Below are 22620 nucleotides of genomic sequence, written 5' to 3' on the forward strand. Positions count from 1 at the left end.
CTGCTCTTTATTGTTATTATGCTTTATTTATTTATTTTTATTTTGAGCTCGAAGCGCGAACAAGCTCAAGATTTAAAAAAAAAGAGAAGAAAAAACAAACAAGAGGATAAAAAAGGCGAGCGAATAAAATGAAAATGGGAAATGGCAAAAGTCAAATAAAAACCGCAGAGGCGAGAAAGGACTTCACTAAGCAGGCGAAAAGGAAAGATGATATAAATTTTATTGTCATGTCCGAGTAGATTAAACTAGCTGCACATACCAGACCCAAGGCCCGAGCGCTTAGCCCGGTAAAGTATGCTACATAAAAGGCACAAGAGATATATTAAGAACTCGACGCGTGAGAGTGATTGTGTATCTGTGTGTGTGTGTGTATGTGTGTATGAGCGAGGACATGCTCATATGCACATTTTCCTCTTTGCATAGCATATTTGTATATATATATATATATATATATGTATGTATATGTATATATATACAAATATACCGTCGTCTGTAAAAAGTTTCATTAATTTTGACATTAAGCGTTGGGATTTTGCAGTTTCTTTTTCTTTTGCTTTTCGTTTCTCTTTTTTGTTCTTTTGAAAATTTATCTGGCAATTCATTTTGACATGACAGCCAAATAAATAATGATTTATTTGTGCCCGACTAAAGGTAAGCCTATGCATGGGACGTAGTCACACCCACCTTAACGACTCCCAGTCAGGCTCATTAAGTGTTTTGGCTTTGTTGCGGCCCACCAAAATGGCCTTAAACTGTCAAAATGTTATAAATTGCCTGCAATTATAAGATTTATAATCTGAAAAGCTGATAAAAGAGTCTGAAGGATCATCACTTGACCCATTGGAGATGCTCAACTCTTATTCATTACGACACACAAATCAGGGAGCATTTCATTTCGTCTATTCTAATCAAATTGGCTAGGCAAATATTTGATTGTCCAACTCAGGGACACAACCTGCAAGGCTCAATTAGCAGTCTTGATGCACACATTAAAAAGAAAAGCAAGAAAAGAACAGTAGCCAAACGAAAAAGCGAAATCCAATTTGAACCCTTCGTCTGCCTCGAGGCTTGACAGTCATTGAACAATTTATCATAATTTCACATAAATTCTCGCAATTCAGCACAAGACAACACTTCTTGGAAGGCATGCGTCTTTCCTTTTTTTCATTTTTTTCCTTTGTATATATATATATATACAAAGGAAAGGGGCATTCCTTCCAAGCAGTGTATATGTATACTCCTGACAACGAAGACAAATTAGAGACAAATGCAAATTGTTGTCATACTTCAATGATTTCTATGTACATATATATATACATATATATATTAATATATATATATACATCAATATATATTATATTTATATGTTATATATATATTTATATTTTTTACACACTTAATATTCATCTCAAATCGTGCGTTGATATTTATCTACAACATTCTTTATGGCTGCCTCCATGTTTTTATTGTTAGTCATTCTGCTACCGAAAAAGATTTTTAATCAGCATTTTTGCAAATAGACTGATTTATAAGAATATAATTTATTTTAACTTTAATTTCAGGTACATTAAGTAATTTCATTTAAGCTCAGGTTATTTGTGCTAAGAAAAACAAGTAGTTCAGTGAAATTAAACCAATTACAGAGGGTAAACAGCGCATATATTTAATTACAAATGAGTATGTGAGCATAAGAAGAGTTATGGACAAGAAAATACCCTACAATATAATTTCCATATTCAATTTCCATATGTTAATAAATGTTATTACTTAATAGAATGAGATGTTAATGGTGAGATAACAGTTGGAGTAACAGCTGCATCAATAGAGAGCTGTGCTTCACTGTATAGATTGTGTCAGTGAAATGCAAATACCGTTTTCATCGCAATCAAATAGGGTATTAGCTGGGAAAATATAATAAGTATACGCGTGGGTAAATACACGGTTGTTAATTGATTTCTTAGTCAATTGCAAAAGCGCCGTCAGATTGCGTAAAGTCAGCTTGATTGACTGACTGACTGACTGACTGGATAGCGGCTGATGGGCAAACCGGTGGAGTAAACGACGCGCAGTGACTGAACTCTTGACAGCACGAAAAGACGAGAAGACATTTGCTTTGCCGGTGAGTGGTGTATAAAATTTTTCTCTTAACGCCCTGTTAGACAATTGAATTGGCTGGCACTCCGACGGCTGCGATAACAAGCCTTTGCACTCCTACCTCTGCGGCTGTGGGGCGTGGCAGGTGGTTTTGTCTGCCACAACTGCCGCTGATGGCTTCCATTAAGGACGTTCGGAACTCGCTGCCGCTGTTATTTTTGCCTTCGCTTTGCGTTTTAATCAAAATGTAATTAACAGCCATGTCGAACGCCGGCTATTGCAGCTCTCAGCCAGATGCACAAAATGATTGAGTGACGTTGACTCTACCCAACTGGCAGACCGTTCTTTCATACACTTGCCAATTTAGTTAACTGTTGCCCCCAAAGATGTTTCCGTTTTTGGTTACTATAATCTAATTGCTGCCTTCTCAGAAAATTGGTTTCGTTTATGACTGATTGCTGGCACTTGACATGGCTCCATTCGGGCAGTCAGTCATAAAACGCTGAAAATCAAATCAATGCTTTTGATGCTCATTAATTTTGAAGAGCTTACGCGCATATACAATCATTGATCAAATGTAAGCGACATAGAAATAATCATTGCACATTGGGTAAAAGTAATTGAAAATGCGAGTCATATTTTAGCTAAAAACTTTGCTTGCAGAAAATATCATTAAATATCAGAGTCAGATGTAGATTTAGACAGAAATATATAATAATATTATTTGATGTGATTAATAGAAATATGCTGATATAATAAAGGATAAGTTCCCACAGCTATAGAAATCATTTGCCCTTCAATACTATACATATCGCCATATCATTTATATCTCATCCAGTCTTTAATCCACTATAGACATAATACAAAAAATAAAAAAAAAATTGGATGTAATCAGCAGGCAGACGCGTAAATGGAAATGCCCACAGGGACAAGCTCACAGACAGACAATGGGCTCTACATTTTTGCATAAATTTGGCCACTTTGTGTCTTTAGCATTTGCTCTCCTTCACTCCATTTTTTTTGCAGCTTAGCAAATTCTTTGGCGTTTGAAAAATGTCGAAACATTTGTCCATTTGCGCGATATGGACAGGAAGGAGCAAACCAAAGAGCCAACAGAAAAAATGTATAACAAAAAAAAAGCGAAGAAGGAAAACTGAAAACTTTAGGAAAGGCTGACCCTTTTCTGACATGCTCGCCGCTGGCCTTTGGGATTAGAGCTTGGCTGCGGGGGAAGTGAGGGGCAAAGCCGAAGAAAAATTGAAACAAGTTACCCAAACCATTTTCGTGCCGCTTACCGCTTGCCAATTTATTCAAATGCCTCGCAAAGTGCTAAATAAACAAGACTGAAAAATGTCTAGGCAATACACAGGGGCAGCGGGACGTTCAAAATTCCCCGAGCATGTGCGTCATTTTTCTTGGTTTTAGGCGCAGAAAAAAAAAGAATGATAGCATGCATAGCATACTTTGCCGAGCTTATGGGGCTTGGCCTCTCATTCACACTCGCACTCGCACTCGCACTTACCTTGTATGGGCACATAAATATTTAGATAAAGACAATCCTCTGATTGATTTTGCAGATAGGGCAGCAAGCGCTTTAGATACTCCAAACGACCCTTGGGCATGCGCTCCATCGCAGCGGTCTCATTGTGTATGTCCGGCAGTCGCTGCGGACAGACGGGGCTGAATCTGCAAGGCATCGAAAATTGGATAAGAAATTTGTGGCTTGGATGCAAAACTTTTTTAAGCCCATCCAAAATATGTAAGTGGATCATTATATTTCTCTGGAAGGCTATTTGACGGGTATAGGCTATACTTAAGCTGTATTTAAACTTGCGCTGAGTCGATCTATTATATCTAGGTAGGTCTTTCTTTAGTCTAGATCAATGAAATCATTTATATTTGATATATTTAAATGAAAATAATATAAGTGCTTGTTAGACATAGCTAGAGACAATAAGTGCGGACAGTAAATTTGTTACACAGTATCTGTTAGTCAAGCACTTTAATTTGCTTGTGACAATTTTTTAGTTGCTTGCTAAAAAGGTTTCGACGAGAAACCTATTTTTTATGCGTGACCTTATAAATAGATTAATTTAGCTGGCATTGTATGGAATCTCTGCCTTCGCATTACAAATTTTTGTCCTTGGGGCATAATAACTTTTTGATTTGAGCTGACAAAGTTTTTGGTACTTTAATTTATTTGGGCAAAAGCTTATTTTGGGCCGCCTGTGAAATTGGTTTTTGATTTTTCAGCCATCTAGCCTTGCTGTTCTCTCTCACTCGCTCACTCCCTCTTTGTTTACTCAATTCTAGTCTTTTCTATCAGCAACATTTGCTGCATTTCTGTGCTGCTTTTGCCATGCCATGCAAATGCCATTTTGGCCTTGTGCTCATTTATGACTGGCTTATTGGCCATGTCCCTCACAAGTGCTCACCCTCTTATTTGCTGTCAGTTTGTGCCTTGAACCCACTTCAAATTTCCAGTATTATTTGTTTTTAATCTGCCGTGTGACAGGCATCAAATCATGCTAGCCCCAAGCACTCCAAAGCGAGCCAAAACTAGTTGTTTGCACTCAATACGCAAACACATTGCACATTGCAACGAGTTAGCCCAAAATGTGGCCGAGGAAAGTGTATCATTTGCTAATTTCAAATGGCTTGATCGGCCAAAAAGCAATTTGTTAATATTTGACATTCGTTTTCAATTGGTTACAATATTAATACAACTAAAATAGTATTAAATTTCATCATCTAGCTTAAAATCAATTTGTTAATTTGTTACAAATTATTAATCAATTTGATAGATATACAAATAGTATGATATCTCTCATTTTCTTCGATTTTCTATTTGAATTGCAATGCAGCACAAATTTGCTTACAGAATTTAACGGATTAACCTTAGCATATCAATTGTCTATCGTCCAACAAGTTATCTTCGTACCACGATTTTCAAGCTTCTTACAGTGAATTTTGAATTTCCTTATAAGTATTGCATTGACTTTTAAATCTAACAATAAAATCAAAAAAATTGTCATTCCAATACATTTCAATTAATAAAAATAATAAGAATAATAATTCTATTCATAATAAATATACCATAACTAATAACTTTACTTTTTTATATCCTGATCTCATTGAAAATGGGAAATCAGGGTATAATAGTTTTGTGCAAATGTATGTAACAGGCAGAAGGAGGTGTGGCAGACCCCATAAAGTATATATATTCTTGATCAGGACGACAAGCCGAGACATTTTTTGTAGGTCCGTGTATAGCACGCGCATTGTTACGTATATTTTATGCAATTTGGTTTTTGTTGGATTTTGGATGCCGGCTCCAAATTTTTCCTATGCGTGTGCACACATACATTCAAATGCGTGTATTCTTTTCTATTCCAAGAATTGAAATTGTGATTGAATTGTGCTGAATTATTAGCTGCTACTTATGTTTAAATTTGCAACAGCTCACGAAAGAAACGCAGTGGCTGCGTTGGTAGAGGCGCAGCTCGTATGCAGATTGGTCCCGGTTCGAGACCAGTGGGGACGAAAAATCTTTTATTGTTTTATTTTTTTTAAATTATGAAGTGGCGGTGTTGGTAGAGTTTGTGCACGTTGCGCAAATAATCCGTGTTCGAAACCTGGTCTCACAATGTCGATTTTTATTTGTTTTCTTTTTTTTTAATACTCGATACAAACAACGGAAAATATTAAAAAACTCAAAGGACTGGGATCAGGGTATCTCCTTGTCGGGCACCCCGACTAGAGCTTTCTTACTTGTTTAACTATGTAGTGGCGGTGTTGGTAGAGGTGGTGCACGTTGCGCAAACAATCGGGGTTCGAATCCTGGTCTCGAAATGTCGTTTTTTATTTGCTTTTTTTTTTTGAATACTCGATACAAACTACGGAAAATATTAAAAAACGCAGATAGGACTGGGATCAGGGTATTTCTTAGTCGGGCACCCCGACTAGAGCTTTTTTACTTTCTTACAGAAATTAATTATTATTCTAAATAAAAAGCTTGCATATTTTTGTTTTCATTGGTTTTAAGTTTTGAGCAGTGTTACACTTTTATTTTCATGAATACAACTCGTATCCACAATCCACTTGTTTTGTGCCCATTGTCGTGTTGTGATTCGCCACAGCTCATCAAGTGGCGCATCTTTTGGGCCACATCAAATTGTCATAAAGCGAAAATCAATGAAAGCATTAAAAATGTCCCTTTCGGGCAGCATATCTATGCGAGTTGTGGGCCCATTATGGCAAGCCCGAACCCATGAAAAAGCATTAACATTAATAGCATTGCGGAATGAGAATATATTTTATTTAATTTTTTTCTTTTTGTCCGGAAATATATTTAATTTTTCATTTTGTTTTTATTATACTTGAAGCGCCTCGGTGAAATGGCGAAATGACCACAAAGTGAGTCCGTGACCCCTTGACCCCAAACAAGTTTTTAATGGACGCTTGTGGTGGTCGCGCGATTGCCGTAATAATCATTAATTTAATGGTTAAACAATAAGGCAGGTAATAAAAGTTTAATTTTTGACTTCATTTCGCGCGCTGTCCGCTAAATGGCCAAACGAAACTGCAGCCCGGCGACAACCCTGGTCGAGCATAAAGGACAGGATAACAAAAATATATATTAAAAATAATGAAAGTGAAAAGTTTGAATGGCGTCAGTTGAAAACGTAGCTTGTTGTTGTTTGCTTTTTCTTTTCCGCTGCAAAAAACATTTCTGACGCCAGGTGACACACCCTGCCGCTTCTAGAACTCTCAGCACCAGCTACAGCTCGTAAAAGCCACATTTTGAATTTTTAATGCGTGCTCCCGCAACCCCATCAAGTGCTGCCCCGCAGCCTCGTGCAAATGTGCTCAGTTTTCAAGTGGATGCGATCTTGTTTATGTGACTTTTGTGTGCTTGCCGTCCACCATGCCCCAACCCCCATGCCTCGACCAAACTCTTTTGCCGCCGTTGCCTTCGCTTGGAGCTGCGCTGATAAGCTGCGTCTCGAGCAAGAGTAATGGGTATTAAGCTTATAAAATGGGCGGGCCAATTGAGGTCATGCTAGTGAAAGGGGCGTGGCTTGCAACAGTGCTTGTAGAGATTTTAACTACAATCGATAAAGGTTCCGAATGCGGATTGACAACTCTTTACAGTTTTTAATACGTTTGTGATATCAACGACTTTCGGCTCTATTTTCACCCGAACTGGATTGTACTGGAGATGATTTTGCAATCATTTGATATATACATAAGTAGGCTTAGTATGAGTAAAATGCCTGAGGATAGTTTGGATAATCTAAAATTAAGGGATGCATTTATCTGAATTGCTATTGAGTCGTAGTGTAAGGAGTTAGTTATTCAGGAATGATTAAGAGCTTTTAAATTTGCTCGATTCTTTCGCTCTTGCAGCAACTGTCAAAAGCTTTTACCACAGCATCAGCTTTGACAAGCCGTCAAAGGCAACAATCACATGTAACAAACCCCCACACACTCACCCATTTTATATCGCACTCCTCTGGAAAGGCTCCCAAGCAACCAATTGCAGTTGTTGTTTTAAAATAAATTTTGCAAGCACTTGGCACTTTAGACGTCACAAAGCTTTTGCTTTTAGCGCAAGGATTATGAAATACAAGCGGATTAGGACCGACAAGTCCTGCGATCGGGCTACCTGTTACCAGTACTATTTCAGTCCCTGCTCCCCCTTAAATTAGCCCCAGGAAGTGGGAGTTTTATGTATGATGCTCGAGTGTTAAAATATAAAATAAGCGTTATAAAAATATTACCGGCATAAAGTTTAGCTAACCGTTTCTCTAATAGAAAGCGCATTTATAAGTGCCACGTTTGAAGGCTTTCTGTTGTGCAAAATAAAGGAGAGAGCGAGAGGGGCAAAATTTGTTAAAAACGGAGAGCGAACAAAATTTTGGTGCCCATCTTTAAAAACGTTAATTCCAATTTCAGACTCAAGTGCGGTGCGCAAAGTCAGGCCAAAAAGCTGGGGTTAGGGGTGGGGCAGTAGCAGTACCACAACGGAGGTGGTGCTGCTGCATAAATTGCTGTTGCCCAAGGTGTAGTTGTTGTTGCGCTGTAAATGAAATTGCGAAAATTCATTTTAAATTGGATTTTATTTAATTTGACTGCGGCGGCAAAGCTTTATGCGTGACTACCGTAGACGAAGCCAGTGGGCGTGGCACGGTGGCTGCGACTGCCAATCTAATTTGTGAACCAGCGAGCAGGCAGCTGAGAGCACGAGCTAGAGAGGGTGAAAGCGACTTCTGCGAGACTTCTGCGCTGTTGCCCACAGGTAAAATTAATCTATTTTGCTTGACGTGGTCGCAATGTCGCATATCGTTTTCGGTTCCTACCCCACGCCCTCTATATCTAAATAAATATCTGCATTTTTCCGCTTGGTTGAGATTATGCTTCTGTTTGATGTATTTAAGCCCAAAGCGAGGCAACTGCTCAGAGTGTCTTGGCCAGAGTCCTGTGCTGTCCTTTGACTTCAGCCTTGGCTGTTGTTCTGTTCAGTTCAGCCACGTTCACGTTGCCACCTTCTGTCCACAGGTCACATGCAGATTATACGGAGCTATGAGGCAATGACGCCCCTGCCTGTCGACAGACGAAATGCCAAATTGCATGTGTCTGGTCGTGTCCTGTCGTGCTGCTGCCCTGCTGTGTCGAATGTCCTGTGACCTGTTTGCTTCCCGCCGTCTAATTTATATGCGTGACGTATTTTTTGTTCCCTGCGATAACTGAGAATTGTTTGTTTTCTGGAAATATTCAAATTTTCGCTCTTGTTTGCTTCCGGAAAATGATAAGCGATGAGCTGAGGTTCTTTGAATGAAAATGTGAAGTAGGCCACGTCATTTGTATGCCTTGGCAACAAAATGATTTGAATCAAACAATGGGAATATTGTTTATCAATAAGTCGGCTCAGGGAAAAGAAAAAAAAAAGATTTGGATGCAAGTAAGATATGTTTTGTGTCTCCCACTGCTGGCTTAGTTTTAATGCTTGTATATAGCTGTGGTAAGCTGCGTCTTAGCTGCACGCTTTTCATTTCTGGCTTTATTATATCTTGTTCTGTGGTGGAGAAGCTAAGATAGCTGAGCGTGATGGTGGTTTGAACCATTCGGACTGGACGTTATGACCCTACAAATTGTTTTTCTACGAAAGCAAATGGAGAAGACTGTACCCCGGGAATTCGTTACTGGTCGTAGATGTAATAGTATAAAAGGAGAATGAAAATTGAGCAAAATTTATAAAACCCTGATATATATATACTTCTATATATATATATATATACTTCTATATGTATTAATATATTTGGAATATAATCAATAAGCAATATGATATAGTGAAATATAACTTGACTTGTTTACTCAAATAGAATATGTATAGCGATATACATTGGAAATAGTTCTTTATTGTTAAAAATTTTATACGTATGCATAAATATGTTATGTAATGAGTCGAATGGGTCAGCGGGTAGAATATATATAAATTTACAATTAACATTGATTGTTTAGAGAAACTACTGGCCCCGGATTATATATATATTATATTAGCTTTAGTTCGAATATCATTGAGTTATTTTTATCTACAATCATTAAATCATATTTCTCCGGAAACTCTGTTCTTGTTTGTCCATTTATTAACCACCTTTAAAAATGTGAACTAAGTTAATAATAGGAATACGCATATCTCTGAGCTTTGCATTGGTAATTTTATCTTACATCTGCCCACCAAAAATTCTTAAATATCCTTCGAAAAGGCAAATAAACATCGTTTCATTTGCCATCAATGCCAGTTTCCCTATAAATTCATTTTATATTTTATTCTAAGCTAATAAGCTTTAAGTACCACCTAAGGCAATTCCTGTGGGCTTGGGGCCAAAATATGTCGTAACGTATCCAGTTTCTTGTTTGGTAAATGATCTTTTATACCTTGGTCTGAGAGCTTCCCTGTCTTGCTGTCCGACAGTCCGTTGATGGTCGAAACAGCTTTATTACGCTGACGTGCTGAAAAATCAGTGGAACATTATTCAAGGAGTTTATTGGCCAGCCAGGCCCAAGCTGTCAACAGGCCCACAGGCAACGAGCGGCAACGACGGGGAGCTCACAAACAAACAGACAAACAGAGATTGCCTGACAATTGCGATGATGTCAGCCGAAATTTTTCGTAGCTTAGCAGCAAAAGCAGAAGCAGCAGCAGGTGCCACACGCTTCGTTCATCATTCGTCAGCCTTGACTTGGCAGAAATTTGGAAAAATTAATTTTTTTTCCGCAGCTCTGATTTTTGGCCCTTTTTTATACCCTGATCCCATTGAAAATGGGAAATCAGGGTAATAATGGCTTTGTGCAAATGTATGTTACAGGCATAAGGAGGTGTGGCAGACCCCATAAAGTATATATATTCATGATCAGGACGATAAGTCGAGTCGATTGAGCCCTGTCCGTCTGTCTGTCCGTCTGTCCGTATCTGTGAACGCGTGCATCTCAGCATCTATAAGAGCTTGAGAAATTTTGTTGTAGGTCCGTGTATAGCACAGGTCAAGTTTGTTTCAATATTCGATAACTATTCGCATTTAATTGTTATCGAATAAAAACATGATTGAAATGCAGTTAATAAATCATATCTCGGACGTCTTAAGAGCTAGAGCCTCCAAATTTTGTATTTAGTTTTATGTATATCTTATGCAATTTTGATTTTTGTTGTATTTTGGAAAAATTGTAGAGAAACAAAGAGATTAATGACGAAATTGGCAGAAGAGCAGAATGAGAAACGTTTTGAAATGATCAAATTTAATTTAGATAAGTTTCAAGCTTTAAATAGGTTATAGAAAATTTAAATAAATTGATGTATATTATATATATATGTTTCCTAAAAAATATAAATTAAAACAGTTTTCCTATAACAAAGTTCACAAATTCCTGATATATATTAAATTTCTTAAAATGCAAGAAACTTTTTTTGGGTTATTATTTGCTTTAGAAAACGTAGTGAAAGAGAAAGACAAATCGGAAACTTGAACGTGAGAAGGTTAAAGTAGTTTCTCTTAAATGCTAAATATTGTTTATTAAATAATAATGTATTTATTTATGAATTTCATAAGCTCTAAAGTGCTTAATATACCCCTCGTTAGTGTTTTTAATACGAGGGGCACAGAGAGAGAGAGAGAGGCAGAGGAAAAAAGTGAGCAAAAACTTCGTGCCGGCACCCTTTTACAAAGCAAACAATACGGCTGCGAGACAGGGCTATCCTGGGAATCTTTGTGAATAATGATTTGCCACTTGGGAGCGTTTGTAAATTAGATGCCGCGACTTCTTATTGTTGTTGCTGTTGTTTGAGTGTCACAGCTGGCTCTCGGCGGGCACTCGGCTGGCGGCAGCGTAAATATTTAATTTGTGTAGCATTTCAAGCAGAAGCCCCATCGTCTCCAGAGCTGACCTTTGGCTTTCCTTATTTCATCACTTTTTTGTCGCCGCGTATTATCATCGTTATTGCTAGTCTGTTATATTTTTATTTGTATTTTCGTATTTTGGGGCCGCACTCGACAATAATGAACCAAGTTAATTGAGGTGACAATTGCCTGGCACAGGCAATGGCTGCGTACTTCAGACCATTTCGTCACTCTCGACCCTCTCGAGTGTCCTTGAGTAATGGGTTTTTGATCATTTTATGTATTTTTGGCACACGCGACAGCGCGCCTTCTATTGCGACCTCTTCGTGGCAAATTCTCAGGCTCAAGTAACTGCAAAATGATTTAACGTATTTAAATTGACAGCTAGGACTTGCAAGGGGTTCGAATTGTTGGCTTCGGGCAATATTAAATTATTAAGACGAGGGTTCAGCAGTTCAGCAAAACTGCGATTGCGTAAAGAATAGCAGCAGCTAAATGACAGATTTTTATTTAGATTTTAAAAGGGACCACAGTCGGTCGTGTAACCTTTTTTAAGCAGTTACTCAAGCAAACATAAAATAATTCACTGCAATTTGTTTAAATGGACTTTAAGTGGGTTATTTTGGGTAAGTTAACATAAAAAGTCGTTAAAAATAAATCATGTAAAAATTGATTACAGACTACAAAAATTGCATGGTATTAATAACTGAAGTTGCCCTTTATACTTCATATTCGTCTACTTTTTGTCAGTTACTTGTTCAAGTTTTACATTTTACTCTTGCATTCCGTTTTTAATTACATTCTTTTACTATTTTTTTTTTCAATACAAGACTTTACTATTCTATTGAGTTTTTTTCTTGAGACTTCCTCATTTATCAGTTCCTAAATCTTCACAATTTGATTTATTATTTTTTCTTATATTTATTCTTATAATCTTATATTTTTTTATTAGATATCTTTAATTTGTAAACCTGTTAAAATTACATAAACCGCTTTTAAATCAGCTTTAAGCCATCCACCACCCGCTTTAACCTAACGAGCAACTATTTAATATTTGATTTAGTCAAATTTATGCCCAATCCCAACGGGTTTTAGGGTTATGTCGGCCTGTGTCTTACAGTTGGCTAGTTGCCCTTAAGTAGTTGCTTGGCCGGCACACGGGTCGTATGATTAACATAAAAGCGCGTCAACTCCTAAACTTTACACACTTACAGCCAGAAATTTATGCGAAAAATTTTCTTAAGATGGCCGCACATATACACACACTCGCACATGCCACTTAGGGTGACTCAAAATCGCCATTAAAAATGTAGGAACCGGAGCTGTTCTGGGCTTGACTTACCTGTCCGCCTTTTTGACGCCCGACCACATGGCCGCCGAGACGGGCGGCATGAAACGCAAATTGCCAACTGGCGGCGAGGCGTAGGGTATCCCACGATACGCCTCAACCGGATCCAAATGTCGCCCATCTAATTGGACAATTACGCCCGAGATGGCGCCATTGCGTGTGTGGATGATGCGCGATGAGAGCTGTGCGGGTAATTGATCATGATTTATGTTGTTGCTGTTGCTGTTGCTAGTTAGTCGACTGCTGCGGTTCGCCGATGATGAACTACTGCTGCTGCTGCTACTAGTGCTGCTACTAGTGCTACTGCTGCTGCTAGTCGAGGTGGCATACGATGAGGCCGCCGAGGATGATGAAGTGAGCGATAATGAGGGCACAGCACTGACTGTGGCCGCATTCGCAGTGGATCCTGTGCTGTTGCTCGCAACGCTGCTGGAGCCAATCAATACGAGACCGCCACTGCTCCCAGCTGCCACGCTGCGATTGGCCGAGCTGTTGTTGCTGTTGGTACTGTAGCTGATGCCAGCTCCGCTGCTGCTGTGGCATGCAATACCAAGCAGCAACAGTAGAAATAAGAGCAGCTGAGATTCAGCTCCTAATGGTTTTCTTCGCGCTCTCGTGAGTGTTGTTGTTGAGCTTGCTGCAGTTGCTGTTGTTGGCGGCAGTTGTTGCTTCAATAGCAGCAACATTTCCATTATTAATATTGGTCAAAATGGCGTTGTTGCAATGTTGTTGCTGTCGTTAAAGTAGTTGCTGTTGCTGCTGTCTGTTGCTGTAATTGACCGCAACAACAACTGTTTGTGGCGTGGCCTGAATCTTTCTTGTTTGTGTTTTTAGCGAAAATTTCTTTGTTTTTTATTTTAATTGGCAGCTGAAGCGAACTGAAAAGAGCAGAGAAAAATATAATTAATATATCGAGCTCCACATATATGGTTTTAGGATACATATAGCTATAATTTGACCTTTGTCACCATTTCGATTATATAAACTCACTTTTTTCTCTTTCCTTCTCTTATTCTGAATCCAAACTGCAGAATATGTATCAGAATCTTTTGAATCTGAATAGCACATAATATTGTTTTTAAATTGTTTTAGATCACTAAGAGACAAACTAAGAACAGTTGGAACAGAAATAGCCAAAAAACCTATCAATCAATTAAATTAATTCAAGAGGTTTATTTTAGCACTGGCCATTTGTTGCAAGGATCAAGTTGAACTCATAAGGAATTTATGTACCTAATTTAAAAATGTTTGCAATAACAGATTGAGTCACATTGAGTATTTCATTTAACTCATATAACAACATTTTAAATATATGTTTTAAGTCTAAAGGAATTTAATTTTCTTGATTGAAAATATTTAAGACTTTTACTCCCATGCATTTAATTCCTGAACTGTTTAGGAACTCGTTATCAAAAAGTGCATTCCTTAATATTTTAATTAGTGTCTGACAACATTTAATTTTCCATATTTTTCATAGAAGTAGATAAATATATTTCTTATTTCACAGAAAGAGAATATGTTATATTTTCTTTATAATTAAAATTGTGTAAATTCTAGGACTCATTCTCCCCGCTCTATGCAAAGTACAGTACTGCAGGGTACAGCATGTTGGGAGTTATTTAACCGTCCATCAAGAAGAAAAAAAGAAGAGCCTGCAATGCCATTTGAAAGTCCTCATTGAAGTAGCTCTTTGCACAAGCTTCAACTCGGCTTTTGGTGGCGTTGTCCTTTGCCATCTCTCTCCTGTCTCTGCCTTGCCGCATTTTTCTTGCTATCTCTTATTGTTTCCTTCTTTTTTTTTATTTATATGGGCACCTTGTTTGCACTTGCTGTAGTGCCCTTGCCCTTGCTGTTGTTGTCGTCGTCCTCAACAACCACAACAGCAATGGCCATACAGCTGGCATTTTACATATGCCAGACATGTCAGGCAGCTGAATGGACCCATGCAGTTGCTGCTGGGCAGTAGGCGGAGCTCTAAGCATCGTCTAGGTAAGGTCATAAGGTTAATGGTTCAAATATTTGAGGCCGAAACTTGGTTTGGCGAGCAACTGAAGATTGCACAAAATCTCAAAACTTTTCACAAAAATTTCATAGTTTTATTGCCTGCAATTAAATTTCTACAGAGCTGCTATATATTCCTTGTTGTACTGACTATATTCGTTTTGTACTTTGCTATTATATCTATTTATTTTCTATTTCATACTTAACATGGCTAATTTTTATATTCAGCTATTTGCTCATTTTTTAATGTATGTCAAATATATGTATTCTCAATTGCTGTTGGCAAATTGTACGCAGCTCTGGAAGAGGGTGTTGTCAGAATTTTTTCTTGCAACATTTTCTCATGCGCCGTGCCGTAGTCAGTTAGTTTTCAGCATTGTTCAGCTGTTGTAGCCGAGCAATGCACTTGATGTTTTTTCATAGCCCAGCTCGACGTGCCTTGGCCTGTCTGTTATTTTTGGGTTTGGAAATACTTTTAGGTATGCCTTTCGGCTACTCACTTAGTTATTCCGTGCGTTGCTCTTCTGTCTGCGTTGAGCTGCTGCAGGTGCTAAGCCTCGTGCTCTGTGCGCTGCATGTGGCTTAGTGTCCTTGCCACGCCTGTTGTTGTTGTTCCTGTGGCTTCTTATATTCTCCTACTTGCCTCAAGTTCTTGGCATACACTTCACGTACGCTGCGCTCAACGGCGCTGCTGTCTGCTGCGTTGTCTGAATGCCTCCACGCTACAATTGTCATGCAAGCGGACATTTTTTCAAGGCTCTCACGTGCTCAACGCCTCTGACGCTGGCTTTTCAAGCAGCTGGCGCCTCGCATGGCTGCAAAAGAGGTAGACAAAGAAGGGAAGAGTGAAAGAGGGCTAGCTTATATGATACTTGAGCTATGATTAATTAAGTGGTGCGTACAAAGTACGCCCTATTTAAATGCATATTAAGTAGCCGCCGCGTGTACAAACAATTTACTTGACTTGCAGTCCGGCTAATGATTGCGTAGAGTTTGCAAAGCGTATTATATAATTACAATAGACCCTCTTCTAGGTTGGGTCTTATGTGAGGCATTGAGTGAGATATTATATATATATATATCCATTATCCCTTATCTATATATATATATATATATATATATATATATATCTATATATATATATATATATATATATATATATATATATATATATATATATATATATATATATATATATATATATATAAGACAAAGCGAAAGAGAAAGGCAAAGAGAGATAAGGGAAACACTTCTGGGAAGAATCAAATTTCGTTTCTGATACTACCCAGTAAATATGTAACCTAATTATATAATATAATGAGATTTTAGATCACTACAAAAATTCATATTATTATTAATAAGTCTTGCAGTCTTTATGTAAGCCAAAGACAACCTGTCTCAAATATGAAGTGAAGTCAATTGGGGGTCTTCTTAAGTCGTTACGCAAACTTTTCAATTATAATGTGCACATCATTAGCAAAGTCTTTAAAAGGCGGAGTCAGAGTTCTAGTCAGTCGAATTAATTGTTTTTCGTGGAAATTGAGCTGTTACCTAAACAGTGAATGTTGCCAAAGCGCAAGTGGCTTTTTAATTTATTTATGCAAATAACGAATGAGTTTTCACTGCCGCGGACCAAAATAGCTTAGCATTTAAGTGCGTAGTCGCACAAGGAAATAAAAGCCAGGCCACCCATGCTCTATCACTGAATACTTTTCTTCCAACAACAACGCCGACGATATCATGAAATGCGTGGCTCAGTTGGGGGCAGATTACATCACGTTTGGTAATCAGCTTGTCTCTCCCTCTCTCTATCTCTTGGCATACTGCTTACAGCATGCAAACATTGTAAATCAAACGCCCTGTTATCCCCATCTAAAGGTGGGGTTGGGTAGTGTTGGAATATTTGGTTATTGTAAATGAGTTATGACGACAATTTTGTGGCTACTTATAGTAAAGGTATGTGTCTGCGCCCATAAAGCTGTACATTAAAATTTGTATACTTTGAAATGATTTTAGACTGCATTGAATTTTTTATTTGAATTTAAAGTCAACAAACAGAACATTTATTTTTATTTTTTTACATTATTTATTAAATACAATATTTAAATATTCATGACTCTTACTTTAATTTTTTTAAGTTACTTTACATGTTTGTTATGTAATGTTTTGATGAGGCGACATTTTTTTATATTTATTTTTATATTATACTAGTTAACTTGCAAAATTACATATTTAAAATGTTGTTTTTGCATTTATTCAATTTCATTTACGGAAATTTGCTGCCGTTAAACTTGGAGCGTAACAAGAAAATGTAGCAAAAACTTGTCAAAAAGTTTAAGCTTGAAAGCAACTTGGGGAATAAACAAGATATTTGGGTAGGAACATTCGGCATTCACATTCCCATTCGCATTCGGAGTGATTTTTATCAATTTGTTAGTCGTTGTGTTTTGGTCGTGTAATTTGTGCGCAGGGCCAGAAAGATAATTGGATTTAGCATTTGTTTGTGCGCCAAATTTAAGTGCGTATAAAGCAAATTCCATTTCGCAAAATACATTTAGCTGGGGCTTTAATTAAAAATCAAAACGCGATAAGAACACAAAACGCGACGCGACAAGATGAAAGTTGCTACAACAACAAATGCGTTTAATTGTAACTCGCAATTCCTTGGCAATTTCCGTGCTTGGAAGCCTTGCCGCCATAAATTCAGGCGCCAGGATCACAGACAGGATACGCAGCGTGGTCGCAACTGTGCGACCGAGGGTCATTAATTTGTCTTTAGAGGCCGCCGAATGCCGACGTAGCATTAAACTGCTTAAGTAGCACAACTAAATTAAGAAAAGTACGCGGTAGAAACGGCACGAAGGCAATTAGTAGGTGAGGGGTGGCTAAAGGATGCCGGTCATCGTCTGCTGATAAAGTTTCAAGAGGATTTGTTCTAAAACCACATAACGCACACACTTACAACGCACTGAGATTCGTAGTTACATTATAAAATAGTGTTGCTAAATCTATGGCAAAAATGAAAGCAGAAACATCCTGAATAATGAATGGGTTGCAGGAGCATAATTCATTTTTGTTTTTTTTTTTGTCCACAGGCAGAGTCAGAGGCAGAGGTAGTCAGGCAGCTATGAATGGTTTGGCATGCAGATGCAATGTACCACGCCCACAGCAGAGGAAATGTTGCAACCGCAACCAAATAAACGTTGAATATGTGTAGAGCATACGAAAAATGCTACTTTACCAGCGGCAACAGCATATACAACAACAACAACAGCAACAACACAAATACAAACAAACACAATGCGCATTTATCATAGAAGAAATACACAGAATACACACACAACATGCATAGATATTAATGTTGGCTGATAAAAGCAAAGCATGATAAACTAAATATGTTGTTGCCTTGGCTCGCAAGCTGCGTATACGTAATATTAAATATATTTCCCTCAATATCTTACAGCAAAGACGAGCTCAAAAGAATGAATTGAATTGCGTCATATCGATGGATAGACTTCAGGCAAATACACCAACACACATAAACATTGTATACAGTATTATTTGTCGAAAAATTTAATCAGTTTTCGTGCATAAAGCAGTTTCTTTGAATGGATAGATTGTACAGCGCATGGAAAAAATGTTGGCATAGGAAAATATGAGTAGGAATAAACGTAAATTTGTATGTTGTTTATATGAAAGACTATTTGAAAAGAAAAAGAGACTACTCATTTTACATTTACGTTTTATTATTTTCGTTCTTTATATACATAGAACGTATTGAAAATGGTTTTTAAGGATATATTGGTTTGGCAAGTTGTATGTAATAGGCAGGAGAAGACTTGGAAGACCCCGTAAAGACCCCCGAATTCCCAGAAAAGAATTTACAATCTTTTACTTTGGCTAATACAGATATGGATGCCAAAATAACTTACTAGACATTTCATTGTGAAAGTCGATCTAGAAGAAGGGTTATTCAACAACTATGTTCACATAGTGAAGCCCATACTGTCTATATACTGCCTATACGTCACATACTTGCAAGATTCAGGATATCTCATAATTGGACAATCTTGACTAGAGAAGTGTTACTTTATTTCCTTATTATTTAATTTACTTTAATATTTTTATCAAATGTTTGTCAATATATTTGGCTAGCAAGCATTTGGGAAGTGGCCAATCTGTTTTCAATGCAAGTTACCTACTCTCTTTTGAAAATGTCTACATGAAAGTTTGCATATACTGAGTCCCAAATCTATTTGCTTTTTGGTATTTACTCTTTAGATAACTTATTTTTCTTGTTGATTTTACATGTTTTATAAAAATTCGTAATGTTGAATTTTATTTATTTTTTCCTGCTTATTTATTTAGCCACAAGAGCCGAACCACAAAGAACGCATAAGTGGGAATATTTTATGCTGCATTTGCCAAGCAAATAAAAATCTTACTCCCCTTCCCTTTTCCAACTACAACAGGAACTATATAATTTTAATACAGTATTCAAATGCCATAAAACTAATGCCGGAAAATTATAGTTTTGCCAGACAGTCCAAAAATGCTTTGATAAAAGCAGGGTATGTTTTCTTATTGCATAGCATCCCCGGAGCATGCCATTTTTCATGCAGATTTATGTAAAAATTTCTGAAATTTGTGCGTTAAGAAAAATGCGGAGTAATAAAGTGCCCCAACAGCGAGCGAGCGAGTCGAGTACACAGAGATTGAGGGAAAACTTTCGCCATCGAGCATTGAATTTGATGGCAAATAATGCGACTTTATAACTAGTTTAAATGCACTTTGCATGTCGCAGTCGCTTGATAAAATTATTTAAACATTTTTCGCTCTTTATGGCGTCTGCTGCTTGACTTCAGCTCAAGGGTTCACTCCGCCTCGGCGCGTCCCTTCGCAAGACTTGCGGCTTCACTATGCTCCGTTCTTTTACTCTGTGCCTGCCAACAATGGCTTATAATTATTATGCTCTGCCCTTTTTCCATTTCTTCTTAATTTTTGCATTATTTTTTTATATTTTTTACATTCCTTTGTTTTAAGTCTTCAGCAGCTTACTGCCTTTCACTTAAACATATACGTGTATATATATTATTTATGCAAGCGCAGTAAAAGGCTGCGTTCTGCGGCATCTGCATCTGCCTGCAGCATGCTGCAAGTTGCCATCATTTCATTTTTAAGTAGTCAGCAACAAAACAATGGCTCCCCACAATAGCAGTACAGGCATTAAAATCATCAGCAACACAAACTGAAGCAGAAAGAGGAAGTTCACGTCTGACAGCCGAGGGCTGCGAGCAATTCTGCCAATTATTAATCCATCGGGCTTAAGTGCAATGCCTACTTACAGCATGCGCACTTAAATTATCAGATTTGAAATACTTGATGCTATTATATAAAAAATATATCGATTTGAAGACATATTAATTCTGAACAATACATTAGAGTTATGTTGAATAATTAGCAAATGAATCACAATGTACTCATACTTATCTAAACTAATCTATGCTTGATATACTTTTAAATTATGAGTTTATTTGCGATTATTTATTAAGTTATTTTTAATTAAGAATTAATAATATATTCCTAAACTGTTTTTGAACTAAATTTAATCTATTTTATCTCTATTTTTTTTTTTTTTATTTTACCTCTGCATAACATAGCTTAAAAAAATCTAAATTAAAATGATTTACATTTTAATCTATAAAGCGTACTATGATTAAGTTCAATGACCCATAAAAGAAGTCAATCAGTAATTGATTTGATTATATTATGTCAAAGTAAAGCTGTGTCCAGATAGCAAAGTGCACTTAAAGTAAATTGAACAATTTTGTTGTTAACTCAACTGCACTGCGGCAATTTCTTGGCTAACTAAATTTAATTGGCACTCATTAGTTGTGCTTCAAATTTTACATTTCCCATATAAATTTCGGGTGTGTTTGTGTGCATGTGAGTGTATGTGTTAAACGCAATTGAAATTTAATCAGATTCTTGTATCTGGGCATAATTTATGCAAAACTTCAATTGGATAGGCGCTCACAATTTTATCCTTGGGCCAAACATTAGCTGAGCAATAAATTTCGCGCACAATTGAGCCTGTGATTGTGCGAAAGCGAATGTAACGAAAATTAATTTTCCTGTGATTTTGCATGTGTGCATGCAAGAGCATGTGTGTTTGTGGGTGTGTACGCCAGACAGCCTGGCATAAATTGTGCGCTCGCGGCTAACAAATTTTAAAAGCAAATGCTGAAATAAATTATCGCTTAATATTGGCAAATAATTTGCCCAACACCAACAACAGTTTTTTTATTGAGTTGTGCGAGGGAGCCCCTCGCTTACTCTATCTCTGCCTTTTCTTGCAATTTTTGGCAGAGCACAAATTGAATTCATTATGTGGAGCAGACCCACACACGAATGGCACAGAACCACTTGCCTCTGGCTGTCGCCTGCGAATGCTTAAATAATGATATTAAAGCCTCATTACAACAATACATAAAAGGCGACTGGTTGCCAAATAGATGGAGAAACTCAAATTAGAATGGCAAACGACATCGGAGAGAGATACGACGAGCGCAGAACCAAAAGAACAGAACAGCACACGAGCACGAGAATACACACAAAGCCAAGATACATTTGAAGCAGTCGCACAAAGCAAAAGGAATTGCAATAGAAATAGAAATCGATGATGGAAATCTGTGTAGCAGTGGGTATACCCTAGACAATACTTGATATGTCTTACAGCACTGCTTTGAGCTTGCGCTTATAAGATTATCTTACACAACTACAAAGATATAGGAACATACGTATGTATGAGTACCAGACAGTCATGTGGGAAACAAACCTTCCTCTGTTAATATCATAGAAATAAATTTGTGAATGCGCCAATTAATGAATTTTTTCCGCTATTTTAACAAAAATTTCGAGTTATCATTAAAATCCCGATAGAACCTGGTTTTATAGCAAACAAACAAATATAATAGATTTCGAAAACTATAGTAAAACTTAAAATCCCAAATTATTTTTTCTTTTACATATTAAAGTGTTATCCGTATATTTTTTATGAAATTTTTTTACTTAATAGTTGTATTCCATGAAAAGGGAAATTAAATTGAGCCAAGGATATCAATTTAAAACACAACACAAATCTGACTGTCTTCAACTCTAGTTTAATATCCTCAGGGCATATCTACGCTATATGAGGAAAAACAAATACTATGACAATTGCAAATGAATATCAATTTCCGAAATAAACACACACATACACAATACCCACACACCAGACACACGCACACCTACACCCACACGCGAACATTTCTTCAGCTCTCTTAATTAATTTTCCTTTATGCGGGCTTTGTTTTATTTTAGTTTTTGCTTTTAGTGGGTCTTAGACACTCTAGGGACAAGAGAGAGGGGCTTGGTTATTCTTATTGCCGAGTATTTTAATGACATTTTCATAAACAGTCGCCGCGGCATGCTGATGTGCCTCTAATTTCATTTTATGCCACGTGGCAATCAACGTCTGTTGGTTCTGCTGCTGCTGCTGCGGGTATATTTTGTCTGGATAGATAAAATAATTTATTGGGTAAAAATTGCTGGCCAAGACTTGAGCATTTCGATTGCGCGTTCTCGTTCTCATCCGCCATCTCTCTGTCCTTATCTTAGCCAGTTTATCTCTTTTGGCCGTCGCTGTTGGCCCAACATAATGTTGGCGCCATGTTGATGTTATCGTAACGGAAGTGTTGACTCAATGTTTACTCAATGAGGGCGTTGCTGCGATATATG

General features: G+C 37.4%; 1 protein-coding gene across 1 annotated transcript in view; it reads right to left on the reverse strand.

Annotated features, from left to right (window-relative positions):
• LOC111602729 (neuroligin-4, Y-linked) overlaps positions 1-22620 on the reverse strand; it is an 80478-nt gene that overhangs the window by 24292 nt on the left and 33566 nt on the right. The window contains exons 2-4 of the mRNA XM_023319976.2: positions 15342-15656; positions 12835-13718; positions 3617-3780 (exon numbers count right to left, since the gene is read on the reverse strand). Of these exons, the coding sequence (XP_023175744.2) occupies positions 3617-3780; positions 12835-13532 (862 nt within the window). The 5' untranslated portion in view covers positions 13533-13718; positions 15342-15656. The remainder of the gene's footprint in view (positions 1-3616; positions 3781-12834; positions 13719-15341; positions 15657-22620) is intronic.

Source organism: Drosophila hydei, unplaced genomic scaffold, assembly GCF_003285905.1.
Source record: "Drosophila hydei strain 15085-1641.00,03,60 unplaced genomic scaffold, DhydRS2 tig00008147-arrow-arrow-pilon, whole genome shotgun sequence".
NCBI lineage: Eukaryota > Metazoa > Arthropoda > Insecta > Diptera > Drosophilidae > Drosophila > Drosophila hydei.